This window comes from Terrapene carolina, unplaced genomic scaffold (assembly GCF_002925995.2).
Source record: "Terrapene carolina triunguis isolate 2854851 unplaced genomic scaffold, T_m_triunguis-2.0 Scaffold130, whole genome shotgun sequence".
In the NCBI taxonomy this organism is placed as follows: domain Eukaryota; kingdom Metazoa; phylum Chordata; order Testudines; family Emydidae; genus Terrapene; species Terrapene triunguis.
This window is the reverse complement of record NW_020664481.1, coordinates 6,068,109-6,084,476: the sequence shown is the minus strand read 5'-3', so window position 1 is coordinate 6,084,476 and position 16,368 is coordinate 6,068,109. Positions and strand designations below refer to the sequence as shown.

The 16,368-nt window shown below is 44.3% G+C and overlaps 1 protein-coding gene across 1 annotated transcript in view; it reads left to right on the top strand.

The window, feature by feature from the left end:
• LOC112120213 (DEP domain-containing mTOR-interacting protein-like) overlaps positions 1 to 11,273 on the top strand; it is a 35,639-nt gene extending 24,366 nt beyond the window's left edge. The window contains exons 4-9 of the mRNA XM_024219206.1: positions 782 to 960; positions 2,368 to 2,553; positions 4,464 to 4,604; positions 5,640 to 5,710; positions 7,772 to 7,876; positions 10,873 to 11,273. Of these exons, the coding sequence (XP_024074974.1) occupies positions 782 to 960; positions 2,368 to 2,553; positions 4,464 to 4,604; positions 5,640 to 5,710; positions 7,772 to 7,876; positions 10,873 to 10,998 (808 nt within the window). The 3' untranslated portion in view covers positions 10,999 to 11,273. The remainder of the gene's footprint in view (positions 1 to 781; positions 961 to 2,367; positions 2,554 to 4,463; positions 4,605 to 5,639; positions 5,711 to 7,771; positions 7,877 to 10,872) is intronic.
• Positions 11,274 to 16,368: the final 5,095 nt, after the last annotated feature.

Genomic DNA, 16,368 nt, shown 5'->3' with positions numbered 1-16,368 from the left:
GCAGATTTCTTGGGCAAACAAAGTACACTCATTGGAGGCTTACCTTACTGTTCAGCCTACAATGTTCCTTTTCTTAATTTTGTCTCGCCACCCTTAGCTGTTCCCCCTAAGCAGTTCTCCTTTCATGGTGTCCACACCTTCGAAATCCTTAGGTAATTATTACTGCTCCATCACTGTGTAACCAAGGTATGCTTTGTTCTTTGGTCCTTCCTCATACGGCAGCACTTTCAGCCCCTGTAGCCTTATAAACCAGAGCTCAGTGAGGAGTGAGTATTTATTTATGGTGGAATTGTAAGTAGAAGCTTGGACAGACTCCTCTGTTTACCTCTCATGTCTCCATGCTGGGCGAGAGTCTTCCTTTCCTTGAGACTTCTTTTTCTCACCCATTCCAGCATGCCCACCTCCTTTAAACCCCAATCAAATCCATGAAACATCCTAGACAGTCTTTGTGGTTCTTACTGGCTTTGATGTTACCTTGGGATTCATCTTCTGGGTCCTCCACATACAGCATTCTGACATGGGAACAACGTCATTCCAAAAACTGCCCTGAGCTAATGGCTCGAGAGGGGGAAAGTCTGACACTTGGAGTTACATAATCAAGCATATTATGGTGTAGCAACATGTATTGGGTCCCCCCACTGTTTATTTTCTCTCTGCTCATGACAGGTGGGACAACCAATGTCCTGCCAAGCTGCTTGTGTAGTTATAGGGCTAAAGAAAAGATCACTCTTCTCGGTCCATCCGGCTCCTTACCCCTTGGCACGTCTCTTCTCTGTGCCAGGCTGATCAATGTAGAAGACTCCATACTGAAGGCGAGAGAGGAGAATTCTGTGAAGTACCAGAGGACATTCCTGGGCTGTGAAATGATTGACTGGCTCATCCAGGAAGGGGAGACAGCAAACAGAAAGGAAGCTGTGGAGCTGGGCCGAGCGCTGCTGGAACATGGGATCATTCAGCAGGGTAAGCCGAAGTGCCTGGAGATGGGGAAGGAAGGTGAAGGATGGGGCTAGCTATCATTGCTTTGCTTGGAACAAACCCTCATTTATAACAAGTAACAAATGCTGGTCATGTGCTGAGTGCTAGTTTCTACTCGGAGATAGCAATGGGTCCATTTAGTTCTAATTTTGGAATAGGGGCCCGGGCAGTCTGGGGTCACCCTTGAATGTTTGAGACGGAATCTGAGTCACTTTTTCTGGCATCTCTTCCAAGTGTCATTCCCCAGCCACAGAATTGGGATTCACATCTGGATTTCAAGACACTTGAAGCCTGCTTGTGCGCACGCTCTGTGAGATCAGAGCTGAGATTCCTCGCCAACATTATAAATGAAGAAATAAGGCAGTTGAAGTGGAGGGGCTCGTTCAATATCTGGCCCATTTCTAAGGCCATAGCACCCCAGCTTGCAGAGACAAGCTCTGAATTTGCTTGTACAGAGAGACAATGGCTCTGTGACAGTGCTGCCCCCATTCCTCTGGGAAAGGGTGTTAACTCTTTCACTGCTCTGAGGCTGTAAACAGCACTGATAGAGCAGCACCATTTCTCTCCCACCTCCTCCTCCGCCTCAAACCAAGGGGGAAAAAAATCTCATTCTTGCCAATGAGGAAATGCCTCATTGGTTATCAACTTAACGTCCTGTCAGTTGTTTCTGTACCACCAATAAACCCAACGCTAGCTGGTAATAACCCAGCCTTACTGGACTGTGGGATTTTCACTGGAATGTTTTTTACTTGACATTATCAACATTACTTTGGTGTGCTCCTGCAGTGCAAAGCATTGTGGGAGGTGTAGTCCCACACTCTGCCATGCTTGGCTGTTGGAGAGGCGGGGGGTTGGGAGGGGAAGGGATGAGACTGCATCCCATGGCTGGGTTTGATAATGGAATAGCTTCCTCCCCCACCAGACCCTTGTGATACTGAAAAGGGGAATAAGAACACACCCTGTCTTGAAAATCCTGAGCATTAAAAAAAATCCTGAATCAGGCTCCTCAAAAGACCGAGGCTTTAAAAATAATGATTGTTGGGCTCCTCCTATTTGCCTTCTGGTTTCTGAGCTTTAGGTTTGGTTTTAGCTTTTATGGGGTCGTGTTTTCAAGCTTTTCTCTGCAACCCTGAGGGTTAGAAATTCACATTTTGTTTTTTAATGAAAGCTGAGAGTCTCCCCTCCTCACATGACTCCAGGAGCTGGGGATTTAAGAAAAGAAAAACACCAAATATTGTGACACTCACTAGAACTGGTAACACTGCAAATGGTGCATTGGTAACACTGCAGCAGGTCTCCTCCTCCAGCCCTGCTGCTGAATGGCGAAGATGTAGCTCCCCTTTGCTATGAGACCCCTGACGGCCGCCCTACCCGTTCCTGTTCTCTTCCCAGTCTCCAGCAAGCACCACTTCTTTGACAGTAACCTGCTCTACCAGTTCCGGATCAACTTCCGCCGGAGGCGACGGCTCACGGAGCTGCTCAACGAGAACTCGCCCCGGGCTTTGTCAGAGAGTCCTGACAGCCCCTTCTGCCTCCGCAAGCTCAACCCGGAGCAAGGCAACTCCAGCTTCCTCTCAGGTAATCAGGGATGCTGGGGCAGGGGTGAGATTGGAGGGGGTGCTGCTTATACTGAGATTGTGTATGGGGCAGGTGGCATTGCTGCTGGTTTTGAATGCCCCTCCTAAGGAACTGGTGTCGGGCAATGTCCTGGGACTGGCAGCTGGCAGCTCCTTGCTCTGTTTCCCATGTTCTCCCCTCACACTCTCAGGAAAACAACTCAAGCCTCTCTGCTCCTTGGTTTCCCCCTTCCCAATAGAACAGCTAAAGTCTCCCCTGTGAGTGACCACTTGTTTCCCGGATCATCAGTGCACCCTCCTGAGTAGTGCAGGCCCCAAACATCACCTGAGGGGGGCTGCTGTTAAAGCACCTCTGATCCAGCAATCTCTTGTGCACATCCTTTTGATTTAAAGGACCCGACAGGCCTCCTACCCATAGCAGAAGGGAATCTTGCACTGCTTCCAGTTCAGCTTTTAGATTAAAAAAAGAAAGAAAAAAAAATCTGGGCTTCTATGGCTTGGGGTTGATGTCAGCTATGCTGAGTTGCAGGAGTCAAGTGAGAAGCAGGAAACAAGGAGAGCAACATGAGAAGCAGGAAAATGGATCTAACTCCCGGGGATGAGACCTGGCTGGTATCCAAGCTCCTGCTGTCACTTCTGCCAGCAACCTGCAGGGATTGGTTCTTGGCCCCAGGCTATTTAACATTTTTACAAGTGGCCTGAAAGGACACAGAAAATCAGCGCTGATGAAGTTTGCAGATGAGACACGAAGTGAGGGAGTTCTAAATTATGAAGAGGACCAGGGACGGATTCAGAGAGATCTGGATTGCTTGGAAAACTGGGTTCAAGCAAACAATATGCACTTGAATATGGCTAAATGTATAGATCTAGGACCAAAAACTGTAGGCCGTACTTACAGGATGGGGGACTCTATCCTGGGAAGCAGTGACGCTGAAAAAGATTTGGGGTTCATGGTAGTGGACAACCAGCTGAACGCAAGCTCCCAGTGTGACACTATGGCCAAAACCGCTAATGCGACCCTGGGATGTGTATATAGGGGAATCTCAAGTAAAAGCAGAGATACTCCTACTCTTTACCTCTGTATCTGGCATTGGTGCGACCACTGCTGGAAGACTGTGTCCAGTTCTGGTGCCCTCAACTCAAGAAGGATGTTGATAAGTTGTAGAGTGTTCTGAAAAGAGCCACAAGAATGAGTAAAGGATTAGAAAACATGCTTGTAGCGATAGACTCAAGGAGCTCAACCTATTTAGCTTAAAGAGAAGGTTAAGGGGTGACGATCACAGTCCGTAAGTGTCAACGTGGGGAACAAATATTTAATAACGGGCTCTCCAATCTAGCAGAGAAAGGTATAACACGATCCAATGGCTGGAAGTTGCATGTAGACAAATTCAGACCGGATATAAGATGGACATTTGTAATGGTGGGTGTAATTAACCACTGGAATAAATGACCAAGGGTTGTGGTGGATTCTCCATCACTGACAATTTTTAAATGAAGATTGGATGGTTTTCTGAAATATATGTACAAGGGATTATCTTGGGGCAGTTCTCTGGCCTGTGTTATCCAGGAGGCCAGTCTAGATGATCACAGTGGTCCCTTCTGGGACCCTTGGAGAATCTATGAGCCCTCACACCCACAGGCCTTGCTAGGTAAAGACTAGTGAAGGGAGATCCTCTGAAGGTTTAGAGTTTCCTAAATCACTCAGACCTCCTGAGTCTGCAAAAGTGGGCTGGGTAATTTGTAAGGACTGAATTCCTTGGCTGAGGGCATGTGGACGTGAGTGCATTGAGGGGGAGGAGAACTGCTTCTCTGACTGTCAAACCTGGGCTGAAAAAGCAGGCCAAACTCTAGCCAAACCAGTCTGCTCACCTCTAGCCAAGATCTCGGAGGAGTTGTATCTGTGTCTTTCAGTCCAGCCCAACAAGGAGATCAAAATAGTCTCAGCAGTTCGGAGGAGCAGCGTCACCTCTCTTGCCGGAAGTTCCAACCCCTATTTCACTCCTACGCCCAGCCTGGGATTCCTGCCAGCAGCTGAATGCAACCCCAAATCAGGTGAGGTCTCACATTTCAGTGTCACTTACCTAATGATCAGAAGGGCTGAAGAGATGACATTAGACTTGAGACTAGTGATAAGGCTAATTTCAACAGGCCTAAAAGGAAAGGGCAGAATTGCATGAACAATGCTAAGGAAGTTCATCTTGCATGCAGTAGCTCAATTCCTGTTCTAGTGCAGGGGGCAGATGGCAGTGTGATCTTGGCTTGGCACCAGAAAGGCCTTAACTTTGCCATTCCATAATTAAGGTTGAAGCCAGCTTCTTGCTGTATGCCACATTTTTATACACCGCCTCTCATTGCAATGAAAGCATTTTTTTCTGGAAATGTTGTATGCCTCCTCTCCTCTCAGGGCAGACCCTTTCTGTTTAAAAACAAACACTATTATATCAGAAAGGTTTTAAAGTTATGATCCCTTGAGCATGTTTACTTGTACACCACTTTTGAGAACAGTTTTCTGAGGCGGGCTGTCTTTTTGAAGGGGTTCATTACATCTCCAAAACAGCATGCTTAGAAGCTGCAGATTTGTGGTGGTGTTTTGGTCTTTCTAAGGAGAAGGGCCCTTTAATGCTGGGCTCTGTAAATACGTGTGTACATTAGAGCACATTGCAACATGATTAATTTCTACACACTTTTTTTGAAGAAAACAAATTGTTTTGTGTTGATCAAAGTATTTCAGGTTCTCCTTGGAAAACAGAATCTTAATTTCCATTTTCAAAAACTTAAAACTTTGTTTTTCTTGTTTTAAACTGCCCTCCCCCGCTCTTTTGTTGTGGGAAGTAGAGGGACGTTTCAGTGGAAACTTTCCCTGCCAGTTCTAATACTTGTATAGAGGCGATACAGATAAGGAAGATGTCTTTGAATTTGTCCCAGACCTGCTCTGTTCTCGTAGAATGCTTTTTGCACAGAAAAACTTTGAATGGTTTGTGCGTCCATTCTCCAGGCTGGTACTTCCCAGTCTTCCTTGTTATGCATTATATTGTATTTAACCTTTACACATGTGATTATAATCGGATCTGTCACCTTTGGCTCTAGTGCTAAAGAAGCCTGTCACCAATGAGGAGCTCCTGTCCCCCGGGGCTCCATACATCAAGAAGACACTAACCGTAAGTGACCAGTCAGAACGCTGTAACATTAGCAGTAATGCTAAACCCTCCCTGGCTGCTCTGTTAGCTTTCTAGGTGCTCTCGTTTTTCACTCTTGTGTGTTTCAACCGTGACTGACTCTCACGTCATCAGGACCCTTTTTCTTTGCTCGACTCACATGAGATTTGTGAGCCGGTGCCTTGGGATATTCTTGTGTTTTGAACGGGCAGTGCCTGTCTCCAGGTTGCTGCCACTTGCTGACGTTTTGTATATGTGTCAGGGTGGAGAAAGGAGAAAAGTCCTTTTAAGGAGAAAACTCCATTGTACAACAGCAGCCTCGCTTGTCAAAGACATTAAGACATTCATTTTCCTTTCCTGTCACAGGTTGATTGCCTTTCCATGCCACTCTGTGTGCACCTGGTTCCTATGATCTACTTACAGATAGCTGAAGGCATCTCTAAGTTTAAGATACTCTGTGGGTTCAAAAGGGAATAGGAAACCATTCTGAACACTAGGAATGTTCAGGCGTCAAGCTCCTGGTTCGGACTCCAGGATGACTTAGGAAACCATAGTTGTTGGGGGTTTTTTATTATTATTTGTATTACTTTTGAATCTAGTGGCTTCAACAGATCAAGGCCCCATTGTGCAAGGCACTGTATGCGCACATAGTGAGAGACAATCCCTGCCCTGAAGATCTATCTATCTTTTTTCCCCTCCAAATGATAATTTGCATACATCTCCCACTCTTCCTTCTTCGCTCCCTTGCACAGGAATGGAATAGAACGCATCTCCAATCCATGAGCCAGATCCTTCAGTCCAGCTCCACTGGACACTGAGAGATTCACTTTATATCAGGGGAATCTCCAAGTAGCCAGTTAAAAATGTTTTATGGCCCACTTGCCCCACCAGAATGGCACACGGGGGCTGTAGGAGAGCAGTGGATCTGGCCTAAAGTGAGTGCCAAAAAATTGACTTCCTGTTTGGCCTCTTTCTGAGTGCTGTGTTTAAGGACATGCCATTCGTTCTCAATACCAGCCTTGCCCTGACTTTCAACTCTGTCAAGCTGGGCCTTTCAGCTGCTGCTTTGGTCCTTTTGCACGGCTCACTTCCTCTCCTTAGCTGTGCTGCTGCTGTTGCTGTTTTGTAACATGTGATGCCCTTTGTGGGTTCCTTTGTATGTGTTGACCATTACAGCATGCTTCTCGGACAAGCTGGGATTGGGGTGGCGAAAGTGGGGCAAAAGGATGTTTTTGTTCTGCATGTGACTTCCCTTGCCAGCAAAAGTGCAAGCGTTGTGCATGGTGCAGCAGTGTCTCTTGGTATGTTCTTTGCATGTGACTTGCTTTAAATCTTGCATTGTCTATGCGTGATCCTTGTACTCTTGACAGCATGGAATACTAGTTAGAAAGTAACTTTGGAGACAATCTCAGGTAAACCTTGTGGGTTTGAGTCTCATTTGGTGTATGGCCCAGAAATATATTGTTGCTTCTCTGATGAGTGGCAGAAGATGTCAGGGTTCCTAGCAGGTTGGTTTCCTGTTAGAGGGGGAATCAGCAACACAGAGCCTGGATATATTCTTACTGTAACTTGTTTTATTTACACTATATACACTTGTCCTTGAACAGAAGTGGTCACAATTGCCTTCATCACCAGGTTCAAGAGTTATTCTTTCTCTTTGGCTCAATGAATATTTAAGTATTTATACTCAGTGGAACAGCTTCAAGAGGAGAGACTGGAGCAACCCCCCACAGAACAACCTGTGGCCTCGTGGTTAGGAAGCTCACTTGGGAGGGAGAATACTGAGTTCAAGATCTGCTGCAGAATGGGGAGTCAAACCTGGGTCTTCTACATCCCAATCAAGTGCCCTAACCAGAGATGTGTGCACACGTTTTCTGAAGCTGGCTGGCCCATTCTAGAGTTTATCTCACTGTAGAATATATGGGGCATTCACTAGTTGCAGTGATAATGGGGCAAGGCTAAACACTGACCACTTCAGTTCAGCAGAACTCCTTTGCGTGGTCATCTACATGCAGGCAAGAAAATCTCTGTGAGGCCCTTACAGTCCTTCTGTTCTGCTTCCAGATTGTGGGGGATGCTGTGGGCTGGGGGTTCGTGGTCCGTGGGGGGAGACCCTGCCATATCCAGGCTGTGGACCCAGGAGGACCGGCTGCTGCAGCAGGCATGAAGGTACTGTATAATCTGGATCTTCCTTGTGTAGCATGTGATATCACTTGTACGCTGATCAAACGTGTTGGGCCAAATTCATCCCCGGCATTAATCCACTGACTGCAGTGGGGGCGAATTCAGTCATCGCTCAGTACTATGGTTCAAAGCTGTAGCAGTCCCTGCGACGCTTGGAGTGAGGATTGCAAAGCATGCGCCTCCTTGCTAGCAATGGGACCTCTGCGTGTTAAGGTGGCTGGGGCCTGGCTCTTTTCAAGGGCTTATGAAGACCCGGCTGTGGCTGCTCTGATCTAAACCTCGGCATGGGGGGGAGAGCCAGTGTAAAGGGAAACATTGCATGGCCCACTACATTGCATTACCTCTACAGACCGGTGTCAACAAATACCTGTGTCACATACTATGATTGCTCTCTTTAAATATATCAGAGGGATAAATACCAGGGAGGGAGAGGAATTATTCCAGCTCAGTACTAATGTGGACACGAGAACAAATGGATATAAACTGGCCGTGGGGAAGTTTAGGCTTGAAATTAGACGAAGGTTTCTAACCATCAGAGGGGTGAAATTTTGGAACAGCCTTCCGAGGGAAACGGTGGGGGCAAAAGACCTGTCCGGCTTCAAGATTAGGCTAGATAAGTTTATGGAGGGAATGGTTTGAGGGGATAACGTGATTTTAGTCAATTAGGCAATAACGTGCCATCGCTGGTAAAATGAGGGTCCGGCTGGAGAATCTTGCCTATATGCTCGGGGTTCTACTGATCGCCATATTTGGGGTCAGGAAGGAATTTTCCTCCAGGGTAGATTGGCAGAGGCCCTGGAGGTTTTTCGCCTTCCTCCGCAGCATAGGGCAGGGGTCGCAAGCTGGAGGATTCTCTGCGACTTGAAGTCTTTAAATCGCGATCTGGAGACTTCAACAGCTGAGTTAAGGGAAAGTGGGTGGGTCAGCTTATGTGGCCTGCATCATGCAGGAGGTCAGACTAGATGACCATAATGGTCCCTTCTGACCTTAAAGTCTATGAGTCTACTACGCTGTGAGAGCTTGACACTGACTCTGGGCTTGTAGGTCGCCCGATGAGTTTATTTCGGAGAAGAATTTTGAATGCTATGGCTATTGTGCGCTGTTCAGGAGAGACCTAGAACAACACAGCAGAGATGCTGCAGGACACAATTGTGCTTTGTCACTGCCGTGTGAGGGAGGTTTGCACAGGGCCTGCCCTTGGCTGGATCTGCCTCTAGTCAATGTCGTCATCTTCAATTTCATCAGCATCCTATTTGTAATGATTCTCCCCATATGTGGCTTGTCAACAGGGCTCAAACCCAGGACCTGCAACACAGACCTCTACTATTTCAACTAAAGGAGTAATTCATTAGCTGATAGCATTAATAGGCTGTTATCCTCTAGCACACCAGCTGCCGAGGGAGATGTGACACACACACTGCCAGCGTGTTAGGTATTCACTAGAAAACTACCTGTTCTTTCCCTTCTGTAACTGGGATTTCAACATTTATCTTTGTCCTCAGTCAGGATGAAAAGTCAAAATATTGACACCATCCATGGGATGGGAAGTTCAGAAAAACTTCTATTTGGAAATGTTTTTGTTCTTGTGGTTTGGTTTTACACAGAACTGCACCCACCTGAGCTGCTGCAATGCTTCATGAGATTTGTAGTTCAGATGCCTCATGCCCTCGTTCTCTGCTATGGGCCAGACTCCCCAGATGGACTACAGCTCCCATGATGCATTGTGACAGTTCAACTGGGGAGGGGGGAATTGTGGTACATCATGGAGGATTTAGTCCAGCCTGGAATCCAGCCCTCAGACAAGGATGGGGGCATGTGATGCCTGAACTAAAACTCCCATGAGGCGTTGCAGCAACTCAGACAGACACAAGCTAATGTTGAATTGACCCAAACCAAAACATTTTGATTCAGGTCAAGAAAGCAGAATGTTTAGATTTGGGTCAACCTGAAAATTGTTTCAATTTTCTTGATGAAAAATTTTCAATTTTGTCAAAAAATATTCAACTTTTTCCTGTGGGACTTTGATTTTGTGGAGACGTTTTCTGTCAATAAAACAAAACAAAAAACAAATATCCAAAAAAACTTTTCAGTGGAAAATTCCCAATCAGCTCTAATTGATAATATGCTGCATATAAATTATTTAATGCAGGGAAAGAGCAGCGCACTGCTGTGAAACACCCAGTATTAAAGCTCCTGGGATAATAAGTGTGTTCTGTCTTACAACTTTCTTTTTTGGTAGGTGGAATTCTTTTTCTTTGCATGTGAAAGCTGCAGAATGACTCTGCAGTGATAAATCATTCCCTTTGGGGACAGGGAGAAGAGTTTGCCGCCATTCATCTTGTAATCGCTCTGCTGAATCCAGCTCATATGCAATGAGCTGAGCTTCTGAAAACCATTTTAGACCAACAAACCAAGAATAAATGGGCTGTGTGCTCTGGTTGAAGATCAATTTCTAAGAGTAAAGGAAAGAGGAAATTCATAAACCCCCCAGCAGTCGAGGAGCAATTTTTGTACAGGTCTTGTTTATCCTTCAAGTCACTTGCTGGGATATTTGAAGTAATAAGATTCTCCAGAGACAGAAACAGTTAGACTTGCTCATATGCTTCAGGCAGGATTGGAAGGGAACAGGTGCAGGTGAATTTGCTCCATTTGCTCAAGAGCTCATTTCATCTGACCCTTTCCTCTATTCTCATTATTTAAAAAAAATAGCAAATATTAATATTGTCTCACTGTCAGCTTTTTACATGTACATCACCTGCTCATAAAGGGGGCTTTGCATTCACCATTTGCTCCCAATATAAATCCCTTGGGTTACCATTAAGAATCTAGTCACTATTAGTGCAATTTATAAAGTGTATACAATGCTTTCCGGTTGTAGGATTTGGTAAGAGATATCTTCATCACAAAGTCTCACTCTTCTGAGCAGGTGCAGTGGCAGTGCAGTCACATGACTGTAAAACATTCCTCTCTCTCCACTGCAGGTGTGTCAGTTTGTTTTCTCTGTGAACGGAATGTACGTTCTGCATTTGGACTATCCGACCATCAGCAGCCTCATCATGACGGGACCGCGAACGCTTGTTCTGGAGGTCATGGAAGCCATTGAATAAGTGAAGAATCCTCTCCTCATCACTGATCCAAGAGGCGGGATGCTTCAGCTACTAAAGGATGGAGTGATCAGTTACATGAGTCTGCTAAAATTAGGGGACGGACCAAACCTGGTCTCTCTTCCTAAGAGACTAGGCCTGAAATGTAGCCTGACATTTTGACTTGTCTTAAGTAATTGGAATCTGATGGGGAAGGTCTCTTTGGCTCAGACAGGACTGAGGTATTCGTGGCTCAGTGCCTAATCCTGAGAGATGATGACCACCCACAACTCCTTTTAGGTTATGTCTACACTACCCACCGGATCGGCGGGTAGTGATCGATCTACCGGGGATCAATGTATCGTGTCTCGTCTAGACGCAATACATCGATCCCCGAATGCTCTGCCGTCGACTCCGGAACTCCACCAGGGTGAGAGGCGGAAGCGGAGTCGACGGGGGAACAGCGGCCGTCGATCCCACGCCGCGAGGACGTGAAGTAAGTCAATCTAAGTTGATCTAAGATACGTTGACTTCAGCTACGCTATTCTCGTAGCTGAAGTTGCGTATTTTAGATCGATTTCGTCCCCCAGTGTAGACCAGGCCTTAGAGTCAATGGAGGTGCTCGGTCACACTCAGGATTGGGTCCTTAGCGCACATGGTCCTTTCACCTACAAGGACCTGAGGTCAAGTCGCAAGTTAAGTAAGAATTGAACTGAGTTTGTTTGATCTCCAGGAACCGGTAAGTGAGGAGAAGCTTGTTGTTTTTGCTTAAAAAAACCTACCATTCTGTGTGATGACCCTGAGCAGAATATCTGAGCTCAGGAGACTGCCCGGCACCAAGAGTCAACTAAAAACGCCTTATCTGAAAGCTGTACACGTTCCAGATGATGCAGTACATGGTGCTGGTGACCACATCAAGAAATAAAGGAAAGAATGCCCCAGTGAGTTACGTTTCCTTATAAACAGGAAAGAGACCCCTTTTCCAGATGGAAGTTGACATACTCAAGGGAAATAACTTTTATTTTTGAAGCATCTAAGAGGTTTCCAACATTTAAATGTTTGAAAATGTCTTTTTAAACTATATTTTTAAAACTACTGTAGCTGAAAGTGTCTTTTTTAAATAAAATCTGTTTAGATGCTGATTTGTCAGTGTTTTCATATTTGATTAGAGAGTTCCTCTTCCATCACTTTCTTCAATGCACAACACGCCTCCCTCTAATGGTGTAATGTCTCATAAAACTGATATTCTATAGACTTGTAATACAAATAATTAAAAAAATAGATAAACCAAAGAAATATTGGTCTGTAACTGTTGTGCCAGTTGGACACAGGCTTGTTTTCCAACAGGTGTCAGAGCTTTAAAATCCTATAGGAGGCAGAGATCTAAACCAACTTCTGGAGATCATCTTTTACAGTGAAATTGGTGCAGTATGGAGGATGGGTAGAGTCCAATTAATTTTTTTTTACCTTGACTCAGTTGTTAAGCCCAAAATGTAAGAAGACTCCACATTAGGACTGATAGAAAAATGGAATTTCCATCTGATGGGTAATTCTAATATTGCTACATTTTGTTTTCATCCTGAATTCAGATGTGATATCAATATGTGCAGGGTTTTTTTCAGAATGAGACGTTCCAGAAAATGTCAATTTGGAAATAGAAAAATGCTTTGATGTTAATCTCTACATCCATCAGAGATGCTGCAATGCCCCATTCTCCCATAGGGTCCTTGCTCTCCATACTACATCTCCCATCATACATCATGGTCTCTCCCCACGACTGAGTTTCCATGGGGCCTGATGGGCCTCCTTCCTGTGGAAAATTTCTGTTTTGATAAATCGATTTTGCAATGGGAAAACTTCTAATTTTGAATTTTGTCTTCATGTGGAGTAGGGCTGATACAGTTAACAATATGGGATTGTATTTGTATTTAGGGAGAGGAAGGAAGAGCCCTATGGATGTTCTAACAGAACTGTCAACTTAAAAATCACACTTCTCTGAATGTTTTACATAACATTACTAGAACTGAAGTCTATTTAAGAGAGTATAATTGCAGGAGATCAGATTAGGAGTTCATAACGATTAGGATTGCCAACCCTCCAAGATTGTCCTAGAATCTCAGGAATTAAAGATTAATCTTTAATTAAAGATTATGTCATGTAATTTAAACCTCCAGGAATACATCCAACCAAAATTGGCAACCCTAATAATGATCCCATCTGGCCTATCTATGCAATTTTCTCGATTTCAGTTTGCTTTGGGCATTTGAAACCACTTGGTGTGTAACTAGTTGGGGCCTGGTCCAGAGTCTCTTGAAGCCATTGGGAGTCTTTGTTTATTTTGGTGGGCTTTGACTCAGACTCTTAGTTGTATGGGTTGGCCTGCCACACAGCACCAGAACAGAGAAGATTGGAGCGGCACAATTTCTTCTTCACAGAAGCCATGTTGGTTTATCTTTTTCAGATCTGGTTGTGTTACAACATGGAATCATAGAATCGTAGGACTGGAAGGGACCTCGAGAGATCACCTAGTCTCCTGCACTCATGGCAGGACTAAATATTATCTAGACCATTCCTGACAGGTGTTCGTCTAACCTGCTCTTAAATATCTCCAATGATGGAGGTTCCACAACTTCCCTCGGCAATGTATGTTGATTTCTGTTCATGTGCTAGCCATTGAAAGGGACACAACCACACTATTAGCAATGGTGATGCAAATCCTAGTGGAGATTATACATGCGCAGCCCACTATGGAGTGAACTAGATACAGCACGTTATTAATCATAACAAGAATCTAGTCTTCAGTTGACTGTGCATCACGCTGACAATTTGTCCCTAGGATTGCTTGAAGTGAAGAGAAATTAGTGATGTGTTAAAACTCCGTTCCAGGGTCCATCAGTGGCAGGGCATTTGTGCCAGAGAAATCTGATTCTAAGCATTAGGGATAGAAACCTGGCTTTATAGAAGTCAATGGAATTTTTGCAATTTTATTTCATTGAGGACAAGATTTCACCCTGTTGGATTGAGAGTCACTTACTCAGCAGCTGGGTCTAACGAATATTTATTAAGGCAAAACACTCAGAGTAGTGATCAGTTACTCACAAGCGGGAAGCTTATCAGGACGATCTAATCACAGTCAATGAGACAATAAAGCTTCAACCTGCCTTTATTACACAAACTTATTTATAACTTTTTGTTATCTTATACATATGTATTAGTCTCTCATTTCCACATTAAATCTCCTCCTCTGTCAGTACAGGTTTAGTGTGAGTTCAAACCGGTCTTTTCTAGCTTATTAGTTACTTTATCTTTTCTTGTCCTCTCAAACATGATTGCTTAGCAATTTCTTACATGTGCACAACACTCAGCAGGATTACTCTGCAGTTTCTTACACATACAATCTTCTACTTATGCTTACCCTGTTAAATGTTATCAGAACCAACTCTTCAATCTACAACAGGCTTCTGTCAGTCCTAAATATGCCTTCGCTCCCAACACTTGTGAGTTAATTCATTACTGGAGCTGGCTGGGAAATGGAATTTCTGTCCTGGGAGGGTTGGGGGAGGGAACATTTCTTGGACTCTTTTCATCCAAAAAAGCCAAAAACTCAGGTTTTTTTTCCAGACCTGAAATTCTGCAATATTTTATTTTGGGAACACTGAAAGATTCCTGCTGCATCTCTGACATGAAATACGCCCAGTCAGCTAGCCAGGCAACTAGAGAGTCCAGAAAGCTTGTCTATCGGTCAGGTGAGCAGCCCAGTAACTCACTTCATTTGGGGCCTAAATTGGAGCTCACTTTCTGAAAATCTGAGCCTGATTGTAGATGCTGAGGACGTGTAAACATCTGTTCCCAGGTGTGCATCATAAATGGACATGGCTGTACAAATGGCTGCTCTATTGATTTACTGCGGCCCCTTGCATTGCCTCTGCTGTTGATGAAACACAACTATTCATTCCCCTATCATTGGTGCAGCTAGCGTAGGGATTTGTTGTGATACTGCTCAGCAAATCACTATAATATCGGACAGCAAGATATTGTAGTGGAGGATACACGGAGGTCCTTGCAGGCACTAGAGGGAAACTGGGCAATCTTTCAATCCCTTTATCAAGATGCTGGCAGTTCCCATTTCCAGCCAGGTGAAATAAACCGCGTGCAAAGAAAGCTGATTGGTACCCAGAGCATCTTAATAGATACACGCGTTTAAACTCCAGTTTGACTTGGATGCATAAGTAGCGTGTCAACTCTGGGATCTACTCCAAACTGTAGGGTTCTCGCTAAGTGTAGGAAAGGCCAGTAAAGGTCCAAGTTGTCAGGTTCCCATGCAGTGATCTTAAGGCAAGTAGAGAGGGATACCATACCAACCTTTCTTTGGATCCAGAACTGAGCGCAGAGGCCCAAAACCCAGTAATGAAGTTTTGATCTGGATCAAGATTTTTTTCCCAAAGTTCAGATGAGGGTGGGACACAGTGTTCCATTTCACGCATACTTTTAGTTTTAGGATAAACAGTAGCAACTATAGGCAGCTATTAAAATCCATGGGAGTTCCAAGAAAAGTAAATTGCTTTAGTTAAAGGGAGATGTGGGTGGATTACAGTGAAGGAATTATGAAACACACTTTGTTTTCTTTCGATAAGTTTGAAGCTGTTTGTTTGTTTTTGCATGAACTATATTATATTATAATAATTTGTGTAATATTAAAAGTATAAAATAAAGCACTTTTATGTATTTTAAATATTTCTGAAATGAAACTTTTCAGAAATTTCATTGTGTGGAAAACTTTTGCCTTTTCATTCTGATTCAGGATGAAAGAAAATTCCAAAATGTTGGAATTTCCCATGCAATGGAAATTCCAAGTTTTTCACCAGCTCTAATTGTGACACAATAGGATAGTGCCGCTGTTAATCACTGGAGATCTCTTTTAAAATCTAGTCTAAAATTATAACACAGTAAGGATGTCACTGTCATCTGATGTATGTGTTTGGGTCCAAACTCCAGACCTTTCATTGAACCTTGACAGTGCTGCTGGTGGGAGAAGAGGATTCTTTCAGAATAATCTCTGGTTGCAAACCTGACTCTATAACTTTGGCAATGGGTCAGATATAAAAGCTGACAGTATTTCACTAACACTACTGTTTTCACAGGATTTTGGCCGAGAACAGTGTAAATCTTGCGAGTGCTGCTAATGTTGTGAAACTTCCACAATTTGGGGCCAAAATTACACCCAGCAGTTAATAAGACTTCAGCAGCCTCAAACTCTGTTCCCACAATTCAGGTCCCAGGCTTGCAAAACTTACAGGTGTGCTTAACTTCGCTCAAGGAGATGCAGGATCAGGGCCTCTGAAACGTTCAGGCAACTTAATCAGATGTGGAAATGTCCAGCTTGAAGCAAACTCT